Source organism: Centruroides vittatus, unplaced genomic scaffold, assembly GCF_030686945.1.
Source record: "Centruroides vittatus isolate TY-2023 unplaced genomic scaffold, ASM3068694v2 contig_502, whole genome shotgun sequence".
Classification (NCBI taxonomy): Eukaryota; Metazoa; Arthropoda; class Arachnida; order Scorpiones; family Buthidae; genus Centruroides; species Centruroides vittatus.
In genome coordinates, this window is record NW_027122289.1 from 110,544 (window position 1) to 129,239 (window position 18,696).

At 29.1% G+C, this 18,696-nt stretch overlaps 1 protein-coding gene across 5 annotated transcripts in view; it reads left to right on the forward strand.

The window, feature by feature from the left end:
• LOC136978280 (mitogen-activated protein kinase kinase kinase kinase 3-like) overlaps window positions 1-18,696 on the forward strand; it is a 53,413-nt gene that overhangs the window by 18,178 nt on the left and 16,539 nt on the right. For 2 of the 5 annotated variants that reach the window (XM_067273966.1, XM_067273967.1), the window contains exons 3-15: window positions 6,701-6,791; window positions 6,882-6,946; window positions 9,050-9,196; window positions 10,689-10,761; window positions 10,838-11,032; window positions 11,100-11,181; window positions 11,269-11,376; window positions 14,988-15,056; window positions 15,214-15,292; window positions 16,261-16,319; window positions 16,398-16,442; window positions 16,515-16,591; window positions 18,575-18,661. In XM_067273966.1, coding sequence (XP_067130067.1) covers window positions 6,701-6,791; window positions 6,882-6,946; window positions 9,050-9,196; window positions 10,689-10,761; window positions 10,838-11,032; window positions 11,100-11,181; window positions 11,269-11,376; window positions 14,988-15,056; window positions 15,214-15,292; window positions 16,261-16,319; window positions 16,398-16,442; window positions 16,515-16,591; window positions 18,575-18,661 — 1,177 coding nt within the window. The remainder of the gene's footprint in view (window positions 1-6,700; window positions 6,792-6,881; window positions 6,947-9,049; window positions 9,197-10,688; window positions 10,762-10,837; window positions 11,033-11,099; window positions 11,182-11,268; window positions 11,377-14,987; window positions 15,057-15,213; window positions 15,293-16,260; window positions 16,320-16,397; window positions 16,443-16,514; window positions 16,592-18,574; window positions 18,662-18,696) is intronic. The other 3 variants (XM_067273969.1, XM_067273970.1, XM_067273968.1) reach the window with 2 other exon arrangements.

An 18,696-nucleotide genomic window follows, 5' to 3' on the forward strand; every position in this document is an offset into this window, starting at 1 on the left:
GTAAGTAATACAATACAGTAATTGATATTTCTAGTTTTCAATGTTAGATAAAACTAGGAAAATCTCCAAAAAATGTTAAATTAGTATCCTTTATACAAAAATACTCAGTCATTGACTAGATGATAGACACACAACTATAGATCTGTCTTTATTGCTGACTCCGCAAATATGAATTTACTACCAACCAATACCTTTGTCAAGCACACCTGACTGTCGGCTTTAAAACGGTGGATTGATTTACTCTACTTACAAGTTCTGGAAGGAAGCAATTCTTCCAGATTATAATCATATAGTAAAATTAGGTTGCAGGTAAAGAATTTGATGAATTGAGTTTTCGTAACTAACAATTGATATGTAGTTGGTTTAGAGTCGATAATGCTCGATAGCAGAAGACTTCTATACGAAAGATGAAACTGTAAAAATAAATTGTTTGGTACTTTTCAAGTTTCAAAAAGCTTTCGTTTATTAGTTACAATGGTAAATGATTTAATTTAATTAAAATTAATTATCTAATAATACTCTCTCTCTCAATCATAATATAGAAGAAAGAGAAAGTATAAGTTGTTCCTTTTTGGATATTATAGAAAACATAAAAGAAGTGGCTTACATCTTCTAATGTATTTTATTCATATTTTCTTTAATTTTCTGTTTCAAATAGGTTTGTAAAATTATATCCATTATTATTGTTTTGATTTATTTTACGTATTTTTAAAAAATTAATCTTAATTAGTCTATGACTCAAGCATTTAGTTAAGTCAGCACTTAACTAAATAGTTGAGTCATACGTGAGTCACGGCTGCTATATCGCTCGGTTATAATTATGTAAAGAAATACCTAACTACTCTGCTGTATTATATTAGTTCTTCCATCATTTATAGTTTAGTTTTATATAAAACTTAAATGATTTTTATATAATTTATAATATTCAAGCAGGATTAATTGATTTTGAGTTACCGACTAATGAATGCAATTATAAGTAAAGCTTTATGTATTATTTTTATAGGAGTAATACGAATTACTTTGTTGGAAAGTCATTAAATAATGAATGGATAATAAATATTAACCTGAAATTATACTAATTAATAGCAGATTTAGAAGTTCTAGCAGTTGAAACAATTTTTTCTTCATTGTTAGCCTTGAAAAGTTGCTCTAAATGTAACGCTTACTATAAGCTTTGAAATTTATTTCGGAAGTTTGTATTCATTTTCTGTTAAATGCCAACAAAAATTTGCCCGCAATTAGCTTTCCCTTTCATTACAAGCTATTAATAGTTTGAATATGTAAAAATAACCATTAAATGGATGGAAATAAAGGAAACACTTCATTCATGTATAGTTAAATGTTATATCTGATCGCTTATTGAATCTTTATTTTAATTAAATAATTCCTAAATAATTTATTATGAGTTAATTGATATTTATGAATGTAATAGTATAATAAGCAACTCCTCTTTGTTATTTCCTGCCATTGTGTAATTATCTCTGTCTCTTAAAAAATGCAATACACTGTTGATCCTCAATTTTACAAACTTTAATGTAAAGGATTTTGAAAATAATGGCTAAATCTGCTTGTTCCATTGCATCTGTTGGTGTTGATACAGCATTGTCGTGTGTCAAGAGTGTTGCTATTAATGCACAGTATATCTTCTAGGCAGTAGGAGTATTCATAATGTATAGTTTTTTTCACTATACCATCTTTTATGGCTTTCTCAAAAGTTAGGAAAGGCATTGCTTCTCCAATTTCATTTTAATTGGTACAGATTCTATGGCAAAAGCCGATAGCTTAGGAAACTTGTTTGGAGCAGCATTCACTAATTATTTAATTCACTAACAGAGGGAGAGAGTTATTTTATGGTTTAACAAGTAGTGAAAGAATTCCTCAAAAAAGATATTGTCTACCAATAAAGTGCTTCAACAATAATGATTACAAATCATTGCATCAGAATGTGTATTCACAGTTTCGAGCTTTTGTAGAACACAACTTTTCTAAAAGCAAGAAAAGCTTCTCGTTATGAATACTTTTAATGCATTGGTAGCTATTGCTTTGAAGTATAGTCTCTTATTTCGCATATTTATCACACTACGGGTTGTTTTCTCTCTCATCATACCTTATATAAAGTTTGTTTTGTAATTTACTACAACATATTTTTGGATATGGCGGATAGACATTATCAGACTGTTGCTTCCCCTATTAGTCGGCTACATGAAGAGTAAATAGTATTTTAGAAGAAAGCTCTCTTCAATAATTTTTTCAGAGTTTTACATTATAAATCTCATAAAATAGATGACTCACTTACTAGTAGCATAACTGTGATGTTTCGATTGCTGCAAAATTAATCTTTTAATTTCCTTCTATAGAATAAGAAGTACATTCCCTGTTTTATAATGTTTCTGTATATATATTATATGATTCATAGTATGAATTTTGTGGATCTTTAAATTTTTGAAGTTGCTGCAGTCATTCCATTAATCGTATAGAAAAAATTGTATTTGAAAAAAAAAAGAAATCTATTTCTGTTTGTATCCTTGCCTACTTGGACCTTGTTTATTAATAGGACTTATTATACTGGTGTAGTTTCTGATTAGCAAACAGAGGGTGAAAATAAAGGTATTTTGTTTTGACTTATTGACTAAGATCTCCTCTATTTGCTAATTGGAAACTACACCATTGTAATAAGTCCTATTGATAAACAAGGTCCAAGTAGACAAGGGTACAAACAGAAGTTGATAAAAGTAAAGACATAGAGGTAAAAAGAATTAAAAGGAAATCTAAATTGTATTTAATTCAAACCTCTTGCATGTACTAAATTATCAATTTTTAAATTTAGTGTGTCCTTACAGAGAAGCAAATTTATTTTTCATTAAAATCTGCCACGAAGTAACTACATAAATATTTTTATAGGTAAATTGCAGACGAACATTTAATAGTTGTTCTGAAACTTTAAATTTCTTTTTTAATTTTAAATTAGAATTTAAAATGCATACAAATATCGAAAAACAGGAATACAATACGTTGACCTTTTTAAGCTTCTCGACTATTTGAATAAATGGCCTTGAATTTGAAAAATCTTGCACTCGATGAAAGGTGTCTTCTTTAGCTGTTTTTCGTATGACTGCAGCACAGTCAATGGCTGAGAAGCCTAAAAGGAAAGGTCAACACCACTAAATTGTGTTGTTTTCCTGTTTGTTTTTATATATATATATATATATATATATATATATATATATATATTTGTATAAATTCCTTTTATTTTCAAAAATAACTTATACCCATGGAATTTCAATTTTTTAAAAATTAAAAAATTATCAAACCACCAAGGAACATAATAGCACAAATTGCATAATTCATAGAGTGCGTTTTGAGTAGTGTGGAAGGTGGATCAAGACTCCTTTTGTTATGTTAACAAATGGGCTTAACAAATATTAGGAAATTTATTAAAGGGGCTGAAATGCCTGAAAAGAAAGGTAAACACCATTAAATTTTAGTACGCTTGTGCAGATTGCATTTAGTTTAGTTTTATACAAATTTATCAGATTTAGTAAGATGGAATTTTTATCAGTCAAAAGAAAATTGTTCTGTATAATAAGACTTAAAGTCTTCATAAACAGTTGAGACAATTGTTGTAACAGTAGCTCTTTTACAAATCAACTGTATAGTGTATTTGCTATAACTTTGCGCATGCTTCTGCAAGAAATAGTTTGCAAAACAGTACTCTTTCCTAACAATTGTTTCCAGGACTAAATTTATAATAATGGATGTTTACATTTTTATTAGAACACTGCTATTGCTTCTACAGTAAGACCAGTTATGTGGAGGGATTCATTTTACAGTGTACGGTGACGAGATGGTCGTTTAACTTCTTCATTTCACGCACAAAATTACAGTGAATAGATACAAATACGTCACACTAACCTTATAACCTTAGAAAGCTTTGCAGTACATCAATGACATATGCATCATCTGGAGAACAGAGCCAAACGCTGAAGAATTTATGCACGGTGAACAGACTATAGAATCATTTCAAGTTTAAATTGCCACATTTATTATTTCATAGCCGAAGCTATCCGTTCCTCTGTTTTTTCCTAATACTAATATACAAAACAGCTTTTTATCTTTTAAATAATTTGAAATAAATCGTTACATTTATAAAATTATGTTTTGAGATATTTCTTGTTTATTAATGTAAATTTAAACTTAGAAAATTTATTTAGTATGAATCTTTGAATGTAATCTCTACAATCTATAGTAGCGAAGCATTTTGAATGCTTAAGTACATTGTTTTTAACGTTATTTTTTTTTATATTAAAATTTAATTTTATAAAAATATATAATGCATGATTATAATCAAGACCTTTTTAATGTAGAATTATTTGATTAGAAAATAATTCAAATATTTCTCTCCAATTCATTTGCCAGTGTTGGCTAAGTGAATCAACCCATTTGGTGGAAAAATAGTTCTACAGTCTTGATGTGATGAACAAGAGACAGATGCGCAGTGAGCCAGTACAGCAATGACAGTAGTTGTCAGAGTTGGGCACATTTGGAGGATAGAGCCCAGGGCTAGATGTTTCTGTTGGTAGTGTGGGCAGACAAGCCGGAAGTGAGATGTTGTTTCTTTATCTTCACAGTGTGGGTGGGCTGGAGAAGATCAGGATATTATGAGAATAAAGGAAATTGTTAAGAGGTATTGTCTCCACTCGGAGCAGCATCTCCAGATGGTGTGAAGTATAATGTTTATAGGGCCAATGTTGATAGGGAGGGAGGTGGTCTTGTCCTTGCTAGGAACACAGCCAGCCATCTTTCTGTTAATTAGTTGTTTTTCTTGTCTAAATTCCCATAAATAGTTACCATTTAAAACAGTTATTCAGCTGAGCTTGAATCTGGATGAAATTTGAACTCAATTGAATGACTGTTTCTAATCCAGATCTCATGTTATGATGAATAATACTGATCTGGCCATTGTTCCTCGCCCACCTCCTTACAGATCAGACTCACCTGCAGTCAAGGCTGTGGAGAACAATCATGAGCCCCGGGCTAGGGCTTTTCGCACTCCTTTATACTTTCTTGTGACAAGATACTTTTCAGTTTATTTTTTCTTTTTTCTCCTTTTATGCACCTGAAGTTACATAAATAGATTTTTTTCACCTCACTATTAATTGCATTATATAGTTCTGATTTAGGTCCCAGAGCTTATCCCCCCTCTCTTGTGGTCCTACCTATAATAAGTAATCGTAACCAGTTGTATAGCCTTAATGATTCCTGTTAATAAATCAATCAATCAGTTCAGTTTTAAATTTCTAAATTAAATTCTTTAACTACTGAGAAATGCAATGCTGAATAGTAAACCCCCCCCCAAAAAAACCTTAAAAATTGCATTAACCACTTTAATCTCCAACATTTTAAATGTAACTGCAGTTACTTCAGTTGAAATGTATTATTCTGCACGTATTATATAACTGTCTGTATGATGTTTACTTATATAATAATTGTTTATAGTATAATTTTTCACTTTTATGCAATTAATATCCTGTTTTAAAGAATGTTAGCATTGTAATAACTGCACGTACAAAGATTTTGTAAATATTTTTCCAGAGAAATTATAGTTTGATTGTTTATTAAACGGTTATTGAATACTACTAGATTTTTCTAAAATACACAACAAATTTAATTCCGATGATTCAATAACCGAATGGCAATATTTTATTAAATTCTTCTTTAATTTATATTTATTTAGCTTAACGAATACTCTTAATGGAAATCTAAGATCAAATTTCCTTAGGTCTTTATCCATTTATTTATAATCACTTTAAACGATTTATTTACCAAATGATATTTATAGATACGAGTCAAAAGTCTGTGTGTAAGTCAAATCAAGGGGCAAAATCGGGACCCACTGATCAAATCTTTAACCCATATTCGCCTTGAATGGAATACATTAGTTTGTGCATTCAGTTAGTTGTTTGACTACATATGGAGACGCAACACCTTGTAGTATACGTAAATATAAACCGTAAATTATACTATTTGCTGTTAAATAACAATGATTACTATGAAACACTGATACCAAAGTACGTGTTACGATGTTAAAAACTTCCGTTTTAAAGTTATAATTATAAGTAAAATTTAAGTATCAATCATTTTTAACTCCTAAAAACCTTAAATTATTTACAGTCAATAAACGGAAATCTTATATCTGATTTATAAAATTCAAAATTGCTTATTTTTATATTTGTTATTTTTATTTACTGAGTAGAATATAAACATTATATCCTTCTATGAATAAAACATTAAAAAAAGTACAAATTAGACAAAAATATCTGGAATGAGGATGTCGATAGACGAAAATATGAATATTAAATACATTTACGGATACTTCCTCGTTCCACAATAGCGAAGCGTTACGATAAATAACATTTTTGGTGACATTAATCATTATCTACGTGAAATATGAGAGCACTTAGTGCTTACAATTTCTGATCACGAGTTTGTTACGGATGAATAATGACTAATGACAGATAAATTCTGCGTAAAATATATTTAAAAAATGTATCGTAAAATTATAATCTAGATTTCTAAAGTATAATAATAAAAGTTTAATTTTTGTTTTTTACCTTTTTATTATCTTATTTATTACTTAATTAATTTTACTTTATCGTCCTATTTCACTTCATTTAAAATTATATATTTATTTCAAAAATAGGGGATGATTTCGGGATTATTCAGCAAGAAATCTTAATGATGAAATCATGCAGGCATACTAATATCGTAGCGTATTTCGGCAGCTATTTAAGGTAATAATTACGGATGAATCTGGAAATTTTAGTTTTGTTTACAAATAAGATTTAATAACAATAATAATAATATAAATTAATTGATTGCAGGCGGGATAAATTATGGATATGTATGGAGTACTGTGGAGGTGGCTCATTGCAAGACATCTATCACAGTAAGTCTTTCTGAAACAGAAAAAATAACGCCAATAAAAGTTATCGATAATTAATTAACGTAACTAAATTTCATAGAAATTTGAACATAAAGTGATATTAAATAATGTTTATGTAATTTACACATATATTATGATACAATATTCATTGTATTTACATTAATTTTTTATTGAGAGCAGGAAGTTGAGTTCAAATCTCAATAATATACATCATGATTGTATTTTGTTACTATGGCAACAAAATTACAGACACAACTTAGTTTGATGTGTATAGGTACAATTTGGTACAATTACAACTTGTTAAAATACAGTATCGGCTAACCACCTACATTTTTTTTATATGTATAATTATATACTGTTAATAATGTGTGATCATTTGATAATATTCTTACACACGATAAAATATCAAAAAATAATAATAATTAAATATATAAGACATAAATAAAACAGTGATATTATTTAATTAATAATTTATTGTTAATGTAGTTTCAGTTTTCTTATTTAAATTCTTTATCGATTAATCAGTTTAATGATTTTTAAAAAAGCACAAGTAATCATAATAGAAGCAGATGGAAACAAAATAGGAAAAGGAAATGAGATTAACTGAAATAAGTAAATCATATTAATGTATTAATATTTGAACATTACTCGTGTATTTATCTGTTGTTCTTTAGGATATTACAGTGCAAAAAATAACTAAGTTAGAGTAATTATCATTCATCTCTGTGTGCACGCATACAGTGAAAGAGAAAGAGAGTTTTCACAAAACATGAGAATATTCATTAATAGCAAAATTAATAAACATATTAATATAGCATTGTAGTCGTCATTCTGGATTGTTACCATCTTTATCACATCTTTGTCTACTTTCCTTTTCTTTATTCTAGCTGTTTTGCACTGCATCATCTCGCATTTTTCCCTCACAACCTGCTTCTATCTTCTCCTTGGTCTCCCTCTTGGTCTATTTTAATCTTACGCGATGTCTTTGTCATTTGTGTAAGAAGTATGTCTTATCCATCTAAGTCTAACATTTTGTGTTCAGTGATCGACAATTATTACATACAAATATATACATATGTATATATTTTGTACTTCACTCACAATATTCTGAAGAATAATGCTAAGAACATTTTAACATTATATTTTAACACAGATATATTTTGTTAATTTTATTATTATTACATTTTTCATCCTACAAAAGTAATCAAAAGATGATTATTCTCATACAGAATTGTACATATATTTTAAAATGAATAGCATTTAATAATACTAAAATCCCGATATTTATGTTATCAAAGGAAAACATATTCTGACAGCTTGACAATGACATTGTTAACTCCTGATTTTTAACTTGTGGATGTAGTCTTACTCATAGTTTAAAATGACAAAAAAATAAAAGTTAAAAATTAACGTTGTTAATTACTCAGCACGAAGAATATCTGAGACGTAATTATGCATTCTTGTATTGTTTTACATAATTAAATACCTCTACCCTTGTAAATATATTATTCTAATAAGTTATTCCTTCAAAGAATATAACCTTTTTTAAAGTTGTCTTAATTAGTATTATTAGAATCGTCATAAGATTTTATTAGCACAGAAACCTACATAAGTCTTTTGTTGTTCAAGTGTATCACATTTATTCAAAAAGAAGGGGGGAACTACCTAACAATCAGACCATTTAGGCACACTGCCAAGGTTTGTGCTTATTCTTAGCTATCTTCTTGAGGTTAAAGACCAGGTGTTTTATTTTAAGGAAATTAGATTTTAATTAATTAATTAAAATAATTAATTATTATGATATTTAGCATTGTATTAAAACAGATGCATGCTTAAAGTGAGTATGATAATAAATTTCGAAAGCATTGTATGTATAAAAATATTATTATTTTTACTTTTTATAATGATTGGATATTTATCATTTCTTAAGTAATTTTCTTAGAAACCAAGTTTAACGAATTAACGAAATGAAAAATGGAGTTGTTTATTTACATATTTTTCTCTCATTAAAATTTGTTTTACCGTTAAAATCATGTAAAACTTTAATATAAACAATAACGAAATCATTTTTCAATTTTTAAGTTATAATTTTTCTTTATTTTATAGTTACTGGCCCCCTTACCGAAATCCAAATAGCCTATATGTGTAGAGAAACGCTACAGGGTTTAAAATATCTCCACTCTCTGGGCATGATGCATCGCGATGTTAAAGGGGCTAACATCCTCCTCACAGAAGATGGAGATGTAAAATTAGGTTGGTATTGATATGTATTATTTTTGGTGAGGTATGCATTCTGTCCTAATTTTTTTGACTACTTCACCCCCTTTTTTTTCATTCTTTATTATTTGTTTCTTGCCAAGTTGTTTTTCTTGTGCACGTGCATCAAAAAACAAAAAAAAAATTGAGATTGTAACGAAGATAATTATAGACAATCGTCATTCAACAAATAACTTCTACGGACAATTGTTTGTAATATTCAAAGATATAAAGTGTCAAAAAAACAAAGATTAGCAGCTTAAATACATAAATAAGTGGAATTATTTTTGAATATATCAAGTTTTTGTTTTTAAATATCAGAATTAAAGAAGCTGCTTAGTTAAGGAAGCCAAAATTTTTAATTAGAAGTGTTTCGGCCATTATTCTGGTTTCTTTAGTTTATAAAGAAACTGAATGATGTGAAACATGGCTTTGGAGTAAATGTTGATGATAATATTTATATTTGTGTTTAACATGAAAATTTTTGAATAAATTCATGATACAGTTTAGCATAAGTAAAGCACTACAATATAAGTACTGTTTGTAATACAAGATGTTCATAATTTATTCGTCTGATTAAGAAATCCAGTAGAGAGAAAACTATAACATGTCTAAAAACAGTTAACTACACATTGTTTGTGTAACTCAAAGTGTTTTTACAAACCTTTGGGATCACGATGGCTTATTAGTAAACTTCCATGTGTAAACTTTTGTCGCTCTCAGAATATCAAATCTGTATTCAATTTTCCTCCAAATGTTTTTAACATCTCTCTCTGTAGCCTGGACAGTCTTCTTCCACACTAGTTATCTTTTGCATACACTTTGTTCTTTATGGAGCGTTACAGAAAGAAGTCGAGGAGGGTGATGTCGGAATCTTGGTGGCCATGCAATTGATAAAAAAGAGTCTTTACAATTCATCTCTTTCTACATCTCGGGCTTCATAATGTAGTGGGAGGAGAGCTATGACAGAGTTAACCTTTATTTTGAGGCTTTTATCCATTTTAAATGGCAAAACAATATGTATGTAATGTAATATAATATAATTTGTATAATTGTGCTGTCAATAGAGGGACACTCACTTTTAACATTTTTTCATGTATTGATGTGGACACAAATACCAAGATAAAGGTTAATTCTGCCGTAGCCTTCCTCACACTACATTATGTAATCTTGAAGTGTGAAGCAGGATGAATTATGAAGACACACTTACTCTAATGTGTCTTCTGAACTTGTGAATTTTAATTATACTTATCATTACGGAGCTATAATTAAAATAAGAAAATGTCAAACTAAAGGTTTTAGAATGGTTTGTTTGATTGAAATTAAGTTTTGTGTGTGTGTTTCTTTATTTTTTTAATGTTGTGTCCTGAAGTTCTTGTCTTGTTTGAGATTTTGGGATGTTAATGAATATTCTGTTACTCTTATAAATTTTTCAAGGTAGAATAAGTTATAGCATCCTAATTCTAATAAAATTCTTGTAATTTTACAGCTGATTTTGGTGTCTCAGCTCAAATCACAGCAACCATAAGTAAAAGAAAGTCATTTATTGGAACACCTTATTGGTTAGAATCTCTATCTCTCAAACTACTCATTTTGTTAAAATGTAAGTTTAAAATATTCTATTTGATACTTTTAAAGGATGGCACCTGAAGTCGCAGCTGTCGAAAGGAAGGGTGGTTATAACCAACAATGTGATATATGGGCCGTAGGTATAACAGCAATTGAACTAGCTGAACTACAACCACCCATGTTTGATCTACATCCAATGAGAGCACTTTTTTTAATGTCAAAATCAGGTTTTAAGTCACCTACACTAAAAGATAAAAATAAATGGTATGAAAATTATTATTATTTTAAGATGGTAATATATTATATCTACGACAACTTTCTCTTTTAAAAGGTCTCCAACTTTCCATCATTTTGTAAAGGTAGCACTTACAAAAAATCCAAAGAAAAGGCCACCGGCAGATAGATTATTACAGGTAAGAAAGGTTTCATAAACTAAGTATTGTCATTTCTATAAAAATATGTGCTGTATAATTAAATTTTATCATTGTATTTGTCAACAGCATCCCTTATTCCAGACTAACCTTACAAAAAGGATAGCACGCGAACTCTTAGAGAAAGTCAATAATCCTCATCAGAACTATTCTGAGCTCGATCCAGACGACGAAGGGGTAAAATTTGATTAAATATTTTATTTAATTTGTGAAAATAGTTAACAGATTAAAAATATAAAATTATTTATTAAACAGATAATTATTTATACTAGAATTTTAAATGATAGATTATATGTGTATTCTTTCGAGATAAGAAGAGAACATTTATCTTATATAACTCATATCTTGATATCATTCTATTATACTATACCAGAACACTTAATTGAATTTTTGTATAGTCATTATTATTTAGTAGTATCTTTATTACAATTGTAAAAACTGACACTCGGAGATTTGACGTAGAATTGTAAACCACATATTAAAAGTTCATTTTTTATTCTAAAGTTTTTTCGGATATAATAAGGGTTTTATGGAATGAATATATTCAAAATTAAAAGGAACAAGGTTTATTATTAATATTTAATACAGTAACAGTATTACTAAGTAAAAAGTCAAAAAAATATATACAAATTATATTAAAAACATTTAAGAGATAGCATGGGAATTTGTCAAACATAGTTAATATAAAAACATTAAGTTAAATTTAGATTGACAAATATCATTATGTCAATATATAATTCTATAACTCATCAAAAGTGATGCAAGAAGAAATAAAATCATTAGTCATTTGAAAAAAAAATCAGTAATTTTTATACCCAATGGGGAGTAAAACTTCAAGAATAACGGGTGAAGAAATGAAAAAATTGATTTTTAATTTTATCAAACTATAACATTTTATCATAACATTCTCTATAAAGACTGTATCATCTCCAAGTAATTTTTTCCATTGTTCTGGCTCACCAGTGGCCAGGTAGATAAATCACCAAACACTAGCAGTTGGTCTCGGGTTTACACCTTGCCGACAGGCTTACCATGTGAAGTTTTCAGAGTTTACTTCACATACGTAACATCTACATAGGGGCTAGTTTTCCATGGAAAGTCATCCTGGGAGACATCTCTTTTTGGCAGATCACCCAGTTTTTCATTGTAGTATCCCCTCAAACCAACCTGTTGTTCTGATTCTGAAATATAAAGTTCTTGGCATTGCAACAATATATTACTAACAACAATTTTGTCAGTCTTTGAATTTGAGCATGCACCAATCCGATAAAGTTGATATATTTAACTTATGGAAAATGTCATTCACCATAGATGACATAATTAAGTGAATTCAAGGTAAAATTAAATAATAATTTTGAGTTTCGATTCACTTATATTCAAGAAAATTAGTCACATCTAATGGTATGGTTACCTTAAAATTAATTAAAGTATATTGCGATATGCAGAACATTATCAAATTATAAGAAAAAATTGTTTTCATTCACCACTAATTTGTTTACCAAAAAAATTATTGATTTTTGACTTGGAAAGACAAAACTAAATACAATTTTCATGGTAGAATGTCTTTCTGCTATTTTTGAATCAAATTATTTTCAGAACAATTCAAATTCTTATTAAGACATTAAATTTTAACAGTTAATGTAGAGCTACAGATGTATAAATATAGGATAATAACTTTGGAAGATATAGCTAAATTCAGTTGAAAATCACAAGCAAAAGAAAATTGGAGTAGAAGTTTACATGTTGAGATGGGACAAGATATGACACCTGACAATTTTAAGCTGGGCCATAGCATCAAGTAATTATTATCTTGAATGCGAATTGAAAACTTATAAATTTAACAAATTAATGTAATAAGAATTTAAATTTGAATGTTGTTCTTATAAAAACACTCATTTCACTATTAATAAACAGTGTAGAGCTAGAAATGTACAGGTATAGGATATTACGTTATTATTAGATTATATTTTATTTTATATAATATTAGTATTTTAGATGTGTATAACTTTATTGAATACTAAAAATATATGATTTGCATCAAAGAAAGTAAAACAGGTTTAATCTCTTTCCTTATACTTCCTCAATGTATGCTCCTCATGCTACCTAACAGACAACTAACCAGGTCTTCTCACATTTCTCTGGTCCAATTTATTTCTTGTTATTTCTTCCACAGTAGCTGTGATTCAGTTCTTTAATGCTCAGATGTATTGAAACAGGTGGCATATACGCAGTGTCTTTATGTATCCCCGAAAAAAGAAATCTCATGATATAAGTTGGAGATTCAGGTGATCGTGACGGCCAACCAGGTCTCTGGATCTTGTAGATCGTATAAATGAGGGCAAAGCCATCAACGTAAATGATCATTACACCCACAAGAAATTACTTCAGAAGTTCAGTCTCTTTAAAGAAAGGTAACAAACCTCTAAATAAAAGCTAATGTTAGATCTCTAAAAAAAGGCAATCACAAATGAACAAGTCTGGTCACTCACAGACGAGTTGCAGAGGTCTTCTCGGCAGATTCACAAAAGCAACAAAATGCTAGGGAGAAGCTTTTTCAGGTAGCACAAATATGTTTCAAAAGTGATCAAAACTGGTCAGAATGCCAACCCAAAAGCAAACATGATTCTTACCAATGAGAAGAACATTTGTATTTGATACAGAGGGCAAACTAGGCAAGATAACGTACTCTGCTTCATGCTAGGAGTTATTTTTTATTGTTTTAAATGACTAGAAGTTCAGTCTTTAACAGCTCTGGAAAAAATTGTGGAAGAGGTACTAATAGCTGGTTCAGGTTCAATAAAGGGGTAAGGAACTTCCTGCTTGGTCAGTAAATTGGCCCTTACAATGAATGCCAGCAATTCACTCAAGTCCTGGTACTCACAAGAGAAAACTCTGTTGTGGGCAGCCAGTTCAGAGAAACTCAAACAGCGTTCTCAGAGAAGTGCTGAAATGAACTGACTTGTCAAGTGTCTTCAATGTAGTCTGACTCGGAATCAATGAAGATAGCCTTATTCAGAGGACATCTGTGTAAAAGAGGGCAAACATACCAAATAATAGCTCAGCTTGAAACAAGTAGGAACTTGCCTCAGACAGGCATAGAAACTTGAATGTTTTTTTACAAATGCCACTATTAGTTTTGGATCCATCGGTAAACCGTACAATTCCGCAGAAGAAAGGTTATCTTACCCATATGCCAATCAAGGTGACAAGGAAAGGAGACCGAATAATGCTTATCAAACATAAACTGAAGTAAAAAATCATCAGGCTATCAAACAAGTCTTCCATCAATTCTCAGCAGAGGCAAAAGAACGGAGTCTAAGTTGACTGCTTTACTCATCCTTTAAAAGGACTATAATCTGAATAAACAAGTGAAGGGGAGGAAGATCCAACAGTAGTGATAAGAGAGATTGCTCCATATGGTGCATATTTTGCAAATTTACCCAATAGTTTCTCTGGATCTTAGCTAGTGAAAAGAAATCAAATAGTTATGTAAAATTGTGCAGTTTATTGGTTAGACATATCATGTAACAAGAGGGGCACACATTGAGGAATTGTCAAGTGAGAGATTAAATTTATACAGTTTTACTTTTGGTGAAATTCAGATATTTTTAATTATTCAGTAATCAATGTTACATGCATCTAAAATACTGTTAATGTTTTCAAATAACTTTATATGTGAATAAAATCAATGAAACAAATAAAAACAAATTTTAAACCACTTGTCATAAGAACTTTAATTTATGTCACTTTTTATGTCATTTTTTTTTACATAAAAGATTAAATTTTAGGAGCCTCCGGCATCTGGGCCCGAACCAAATGGCTCCGCCGATCCTTCTCTGCCTGGGCCTGATTACAAGGTTATTCTCATTTGAATAGAACAATAAAAAAAATCTTACATTATGAAAATTTAGTATTATGAATTAATCATAACTTATAAAGTGAATTATTTATGGAACTGTCCGATATTGGATGTCTTTTTATCAAAATCATTTTGAATTTGTTATGTTCTTTTAGGCTGTGCCAAATGTTCCACAACGAATTGCTTCCAAAAGATCAGCACGATGCAAACAAAGAACAAGATCAGAATTACATAGTAAGTCTTCTGGTACATTTTTATGTTTAATATTTTATTCATTGTATTGCTTCCAATTAAGAAATCTTTTTACATTTTTCTAAACTTAAATTCAACATACTTTTTGTCATTCTTCAAAAATTCTTCATATAATAAATATTTTATAGTCTTTTCTGTTTATTGTATATACAGAAAAGTCTTCCAAAAAACAATACAAAACATTTTAAATAATTGTAATTGTATTAATTATTATCCGAAAAGTCGTAATGTATATTAAAACATTAGGAAACTCCAATTTTCACATTTGTCCATTATAATTTCTTAATGCATGCACCTCGTGTCACATGTCACACATCTGACCAATACTCAAATTCTTCTTATTCTTGCTCTGGCACATCTGTCGTCATTCCTCCCACGGCAACCAAAATTCTACAGTTTCTGCAGACTATTCATTATGCATTATGACAAGTAATTTCAGCTTTGAAAACTGCAGAACTCAAAATTCTGTTGTGGAGTGGCCATTTTCATTTATGGCACTTACTAGAGACAGTAGGCAACAAGATATTCGAATGCATATGGAAGACGAAACTCAGATGGTTACTCTATCGAGTGGTGTACGTTGCATGCTTCTCAGATAATAATTAATGTAATTAAAGTAATATAAAATGATAGTATTCATTTTGGAAGACACTGTATTTTTTTAAATATATTATTAATGATTTTACTCTTTAATGAGTAAAAACAAACTAATAATGTAGTTAAAATAAAGTACAATTAACAAGTTCATTTTTTAAAATAATACTTCTTACGACACTTCCCGTAAATCCCTATACGAAAATGGGCACAATTTAAATTTGAAGCAATACAATACTTAATTCAAATTTTATTTTTAACTATCTCTTATTAAACACGCATAAAAGAGTACTCGTAATGTTAATTTTGCAACAAATTCTCTCAGAAATAATAACTTTGTCGTTTTTTATTTAAAGTGGAAAGTGTGAATTTTGATCCGCCATTGTTAACAGAACTGTCTACAGCAAATGAACAGGTATAAAGATTACAGTCTATATTAAAATTAAATTATTCATATCAATGCAATGATAAACTTCTTTCGTATGCTTTAAAGGGACCAGGTCAGTGTGATATTTCTCAAGCTTGGGGTATTTCAGAAGTAAGTTTTTATAATTTAGGATTATATAACATTTCGTATTTATACGAATTTTAAAATCTGATTGTTTTATAGGATACTGTTACGGAGGATAATTATGATCTACCAACAGCTTGGATGGAACAAGATACAGAAGCAGAAGTTATAAGAAAGTAAGTATTTTTGTTTATCATCTATAAATTTGCTTTTAAAACTTAATATTTATTATTTAATAAAACTTTTATAAATATTAATTGTATATTTAAAAAAATAAATTTTAATATTTTCAGCCCGATATAAAGATTATTGGATTTTTGCAAACAGTTTTTAGTTAAATGTGAATTATCATAATTTTTTGTTTATTATAAATAAAATTTCAAATACCAAATGAACGGCCGGATTCTGCATTGGGCTGTAAAGCTAAATAATTATTAAGCAATTTGGCAAGAGGCAGGATGCCATCTCCTATTAAATATAATAATTATAAATAAAATAAATTTAACTTTAGGATATTCTGGAAGAAAAGATTTGAGATAAGCAGAAGTTGCGGTTTGAGTCCCGTACTGCACCTGTCTTTTATTCCAGAATATTCTAAAATTAAATCAACTTATAATTATTATATTTAACGAGAGATGGCAGCCTGGTGGCCTGCTTCCTGCCAAATTACTTAGTAATTATTTAGCCTTACAGTTCAATAAACAATCTGGCTGCTTGTTTGTTATTTGAAATAACTATTGATTTAGATGTATTTATTACACATAAACAAAAAATTTAATTTATAAATGTAGCATTATTTTGCTGCTTTTTAAGATTGTTTCATAAAAAATTATTGATCATGCTGCTTTGGAAAATGGTTTCGACTGACGTTGCTTTTAATGTCAAAGAATCAGATCTAAGAAAATAAAATCTCGTAAAAACTTAAAACATATATTGACCTTTATGTTTAGAAGCAAACAATATTTAAATTCATAACAGTTTAAAATTTTTTTAACTTTAGTAATAATAATAATTTGTATTATTCTAAATTTTAAGTAAAAACTGAATGGTATGTGATTGCAAGTTTATTATTACATGACGACATTTTTTATAACTAAATTCTATGGAATGAAATTATTTAACTTCGCATTTAGTTAAATTTTATTTCATAGAAAAGTTTTAATAGAAATTAATTGAACTAAAAGCTGATGTCGAAATTGAGACAATAGTCCGTGTCAATGACTGATTTAGACCACCAGTAGTTCTGTAAGTATGGGCCGAGGACCATCTTTTGCCAGTCTACTAATCACGCCAAACAATAAACAGACTGGCCTAGTAATTTTTACAAAACGTAATTCTATACTGTTTAACCAGAAAAGAGAATATTTTCATACGTCACATATCTCTCACAATAGATTACTGGATAGGCAAAATATTTTAGCACACAATCTATCATTAGCTAAAGTGATATTTACAGAATAAGAAGACAGAGCATAGATACAGTTCATTTGTGACTCGGTTTAATTGACTGTCTAGTTTGACTTTGACAATCGATGGAAATGTTTCGGCCTGTCATTACTGTTCACTGTCATCTTAATTTTGCCATTCTTAAGAGCATCAAAATGATTTTGTTCTTTCAGTTTATACATTATTTAAATGTCAACTAATTGTAAAATAATCCAATAATCTTTATCAAATCATTAGAAATTAGTTATTTCACATTAATATGTCAGTATTAAGTACTCTGTAGTAACAGAGTTTTTTGCTTTATTTCCATTACTTGTTCAACTACAGGCTTCGTCGGAGGTAAGATTAAACATTAACTGCTTGATGCACATGCCAAAGTGTTAATGACTGTTTATAATGATTCGAAAAATATCTTTAAGCTTACTCTTTATTTTATCCATTCTGCTAACACTGTTTGAAGTATTAATTAATTATTTTTTTCCCTTTTATTTTACTAAATTACATTCACGGTTTAAATTGATTCTTGGCTGTTGCTATAAATAATTTATGCTAACCTTTGCCATCTTCAGCTTAATACGGTATGGTGTGTGAAAGCATGAGTATTTGAAATGTAATTGGTTTAGTTATTTAAATTTTTTAATAAATGTTCATTAATCCCAATTAATATATAAGAATTCAGCATGAAATTAGTTACTATTTAACTTCATCTTTAGAGTTAATGTAGCTGGTGGGAGTGAAGCACTGTTTTGTGATGCCTTAAGAAGTCTTCTTGAGATTGTAGATGAAGAATTACTTCAAAGGTATGGGCTTGCATGATCTTTCTCTCCTGTTCCCA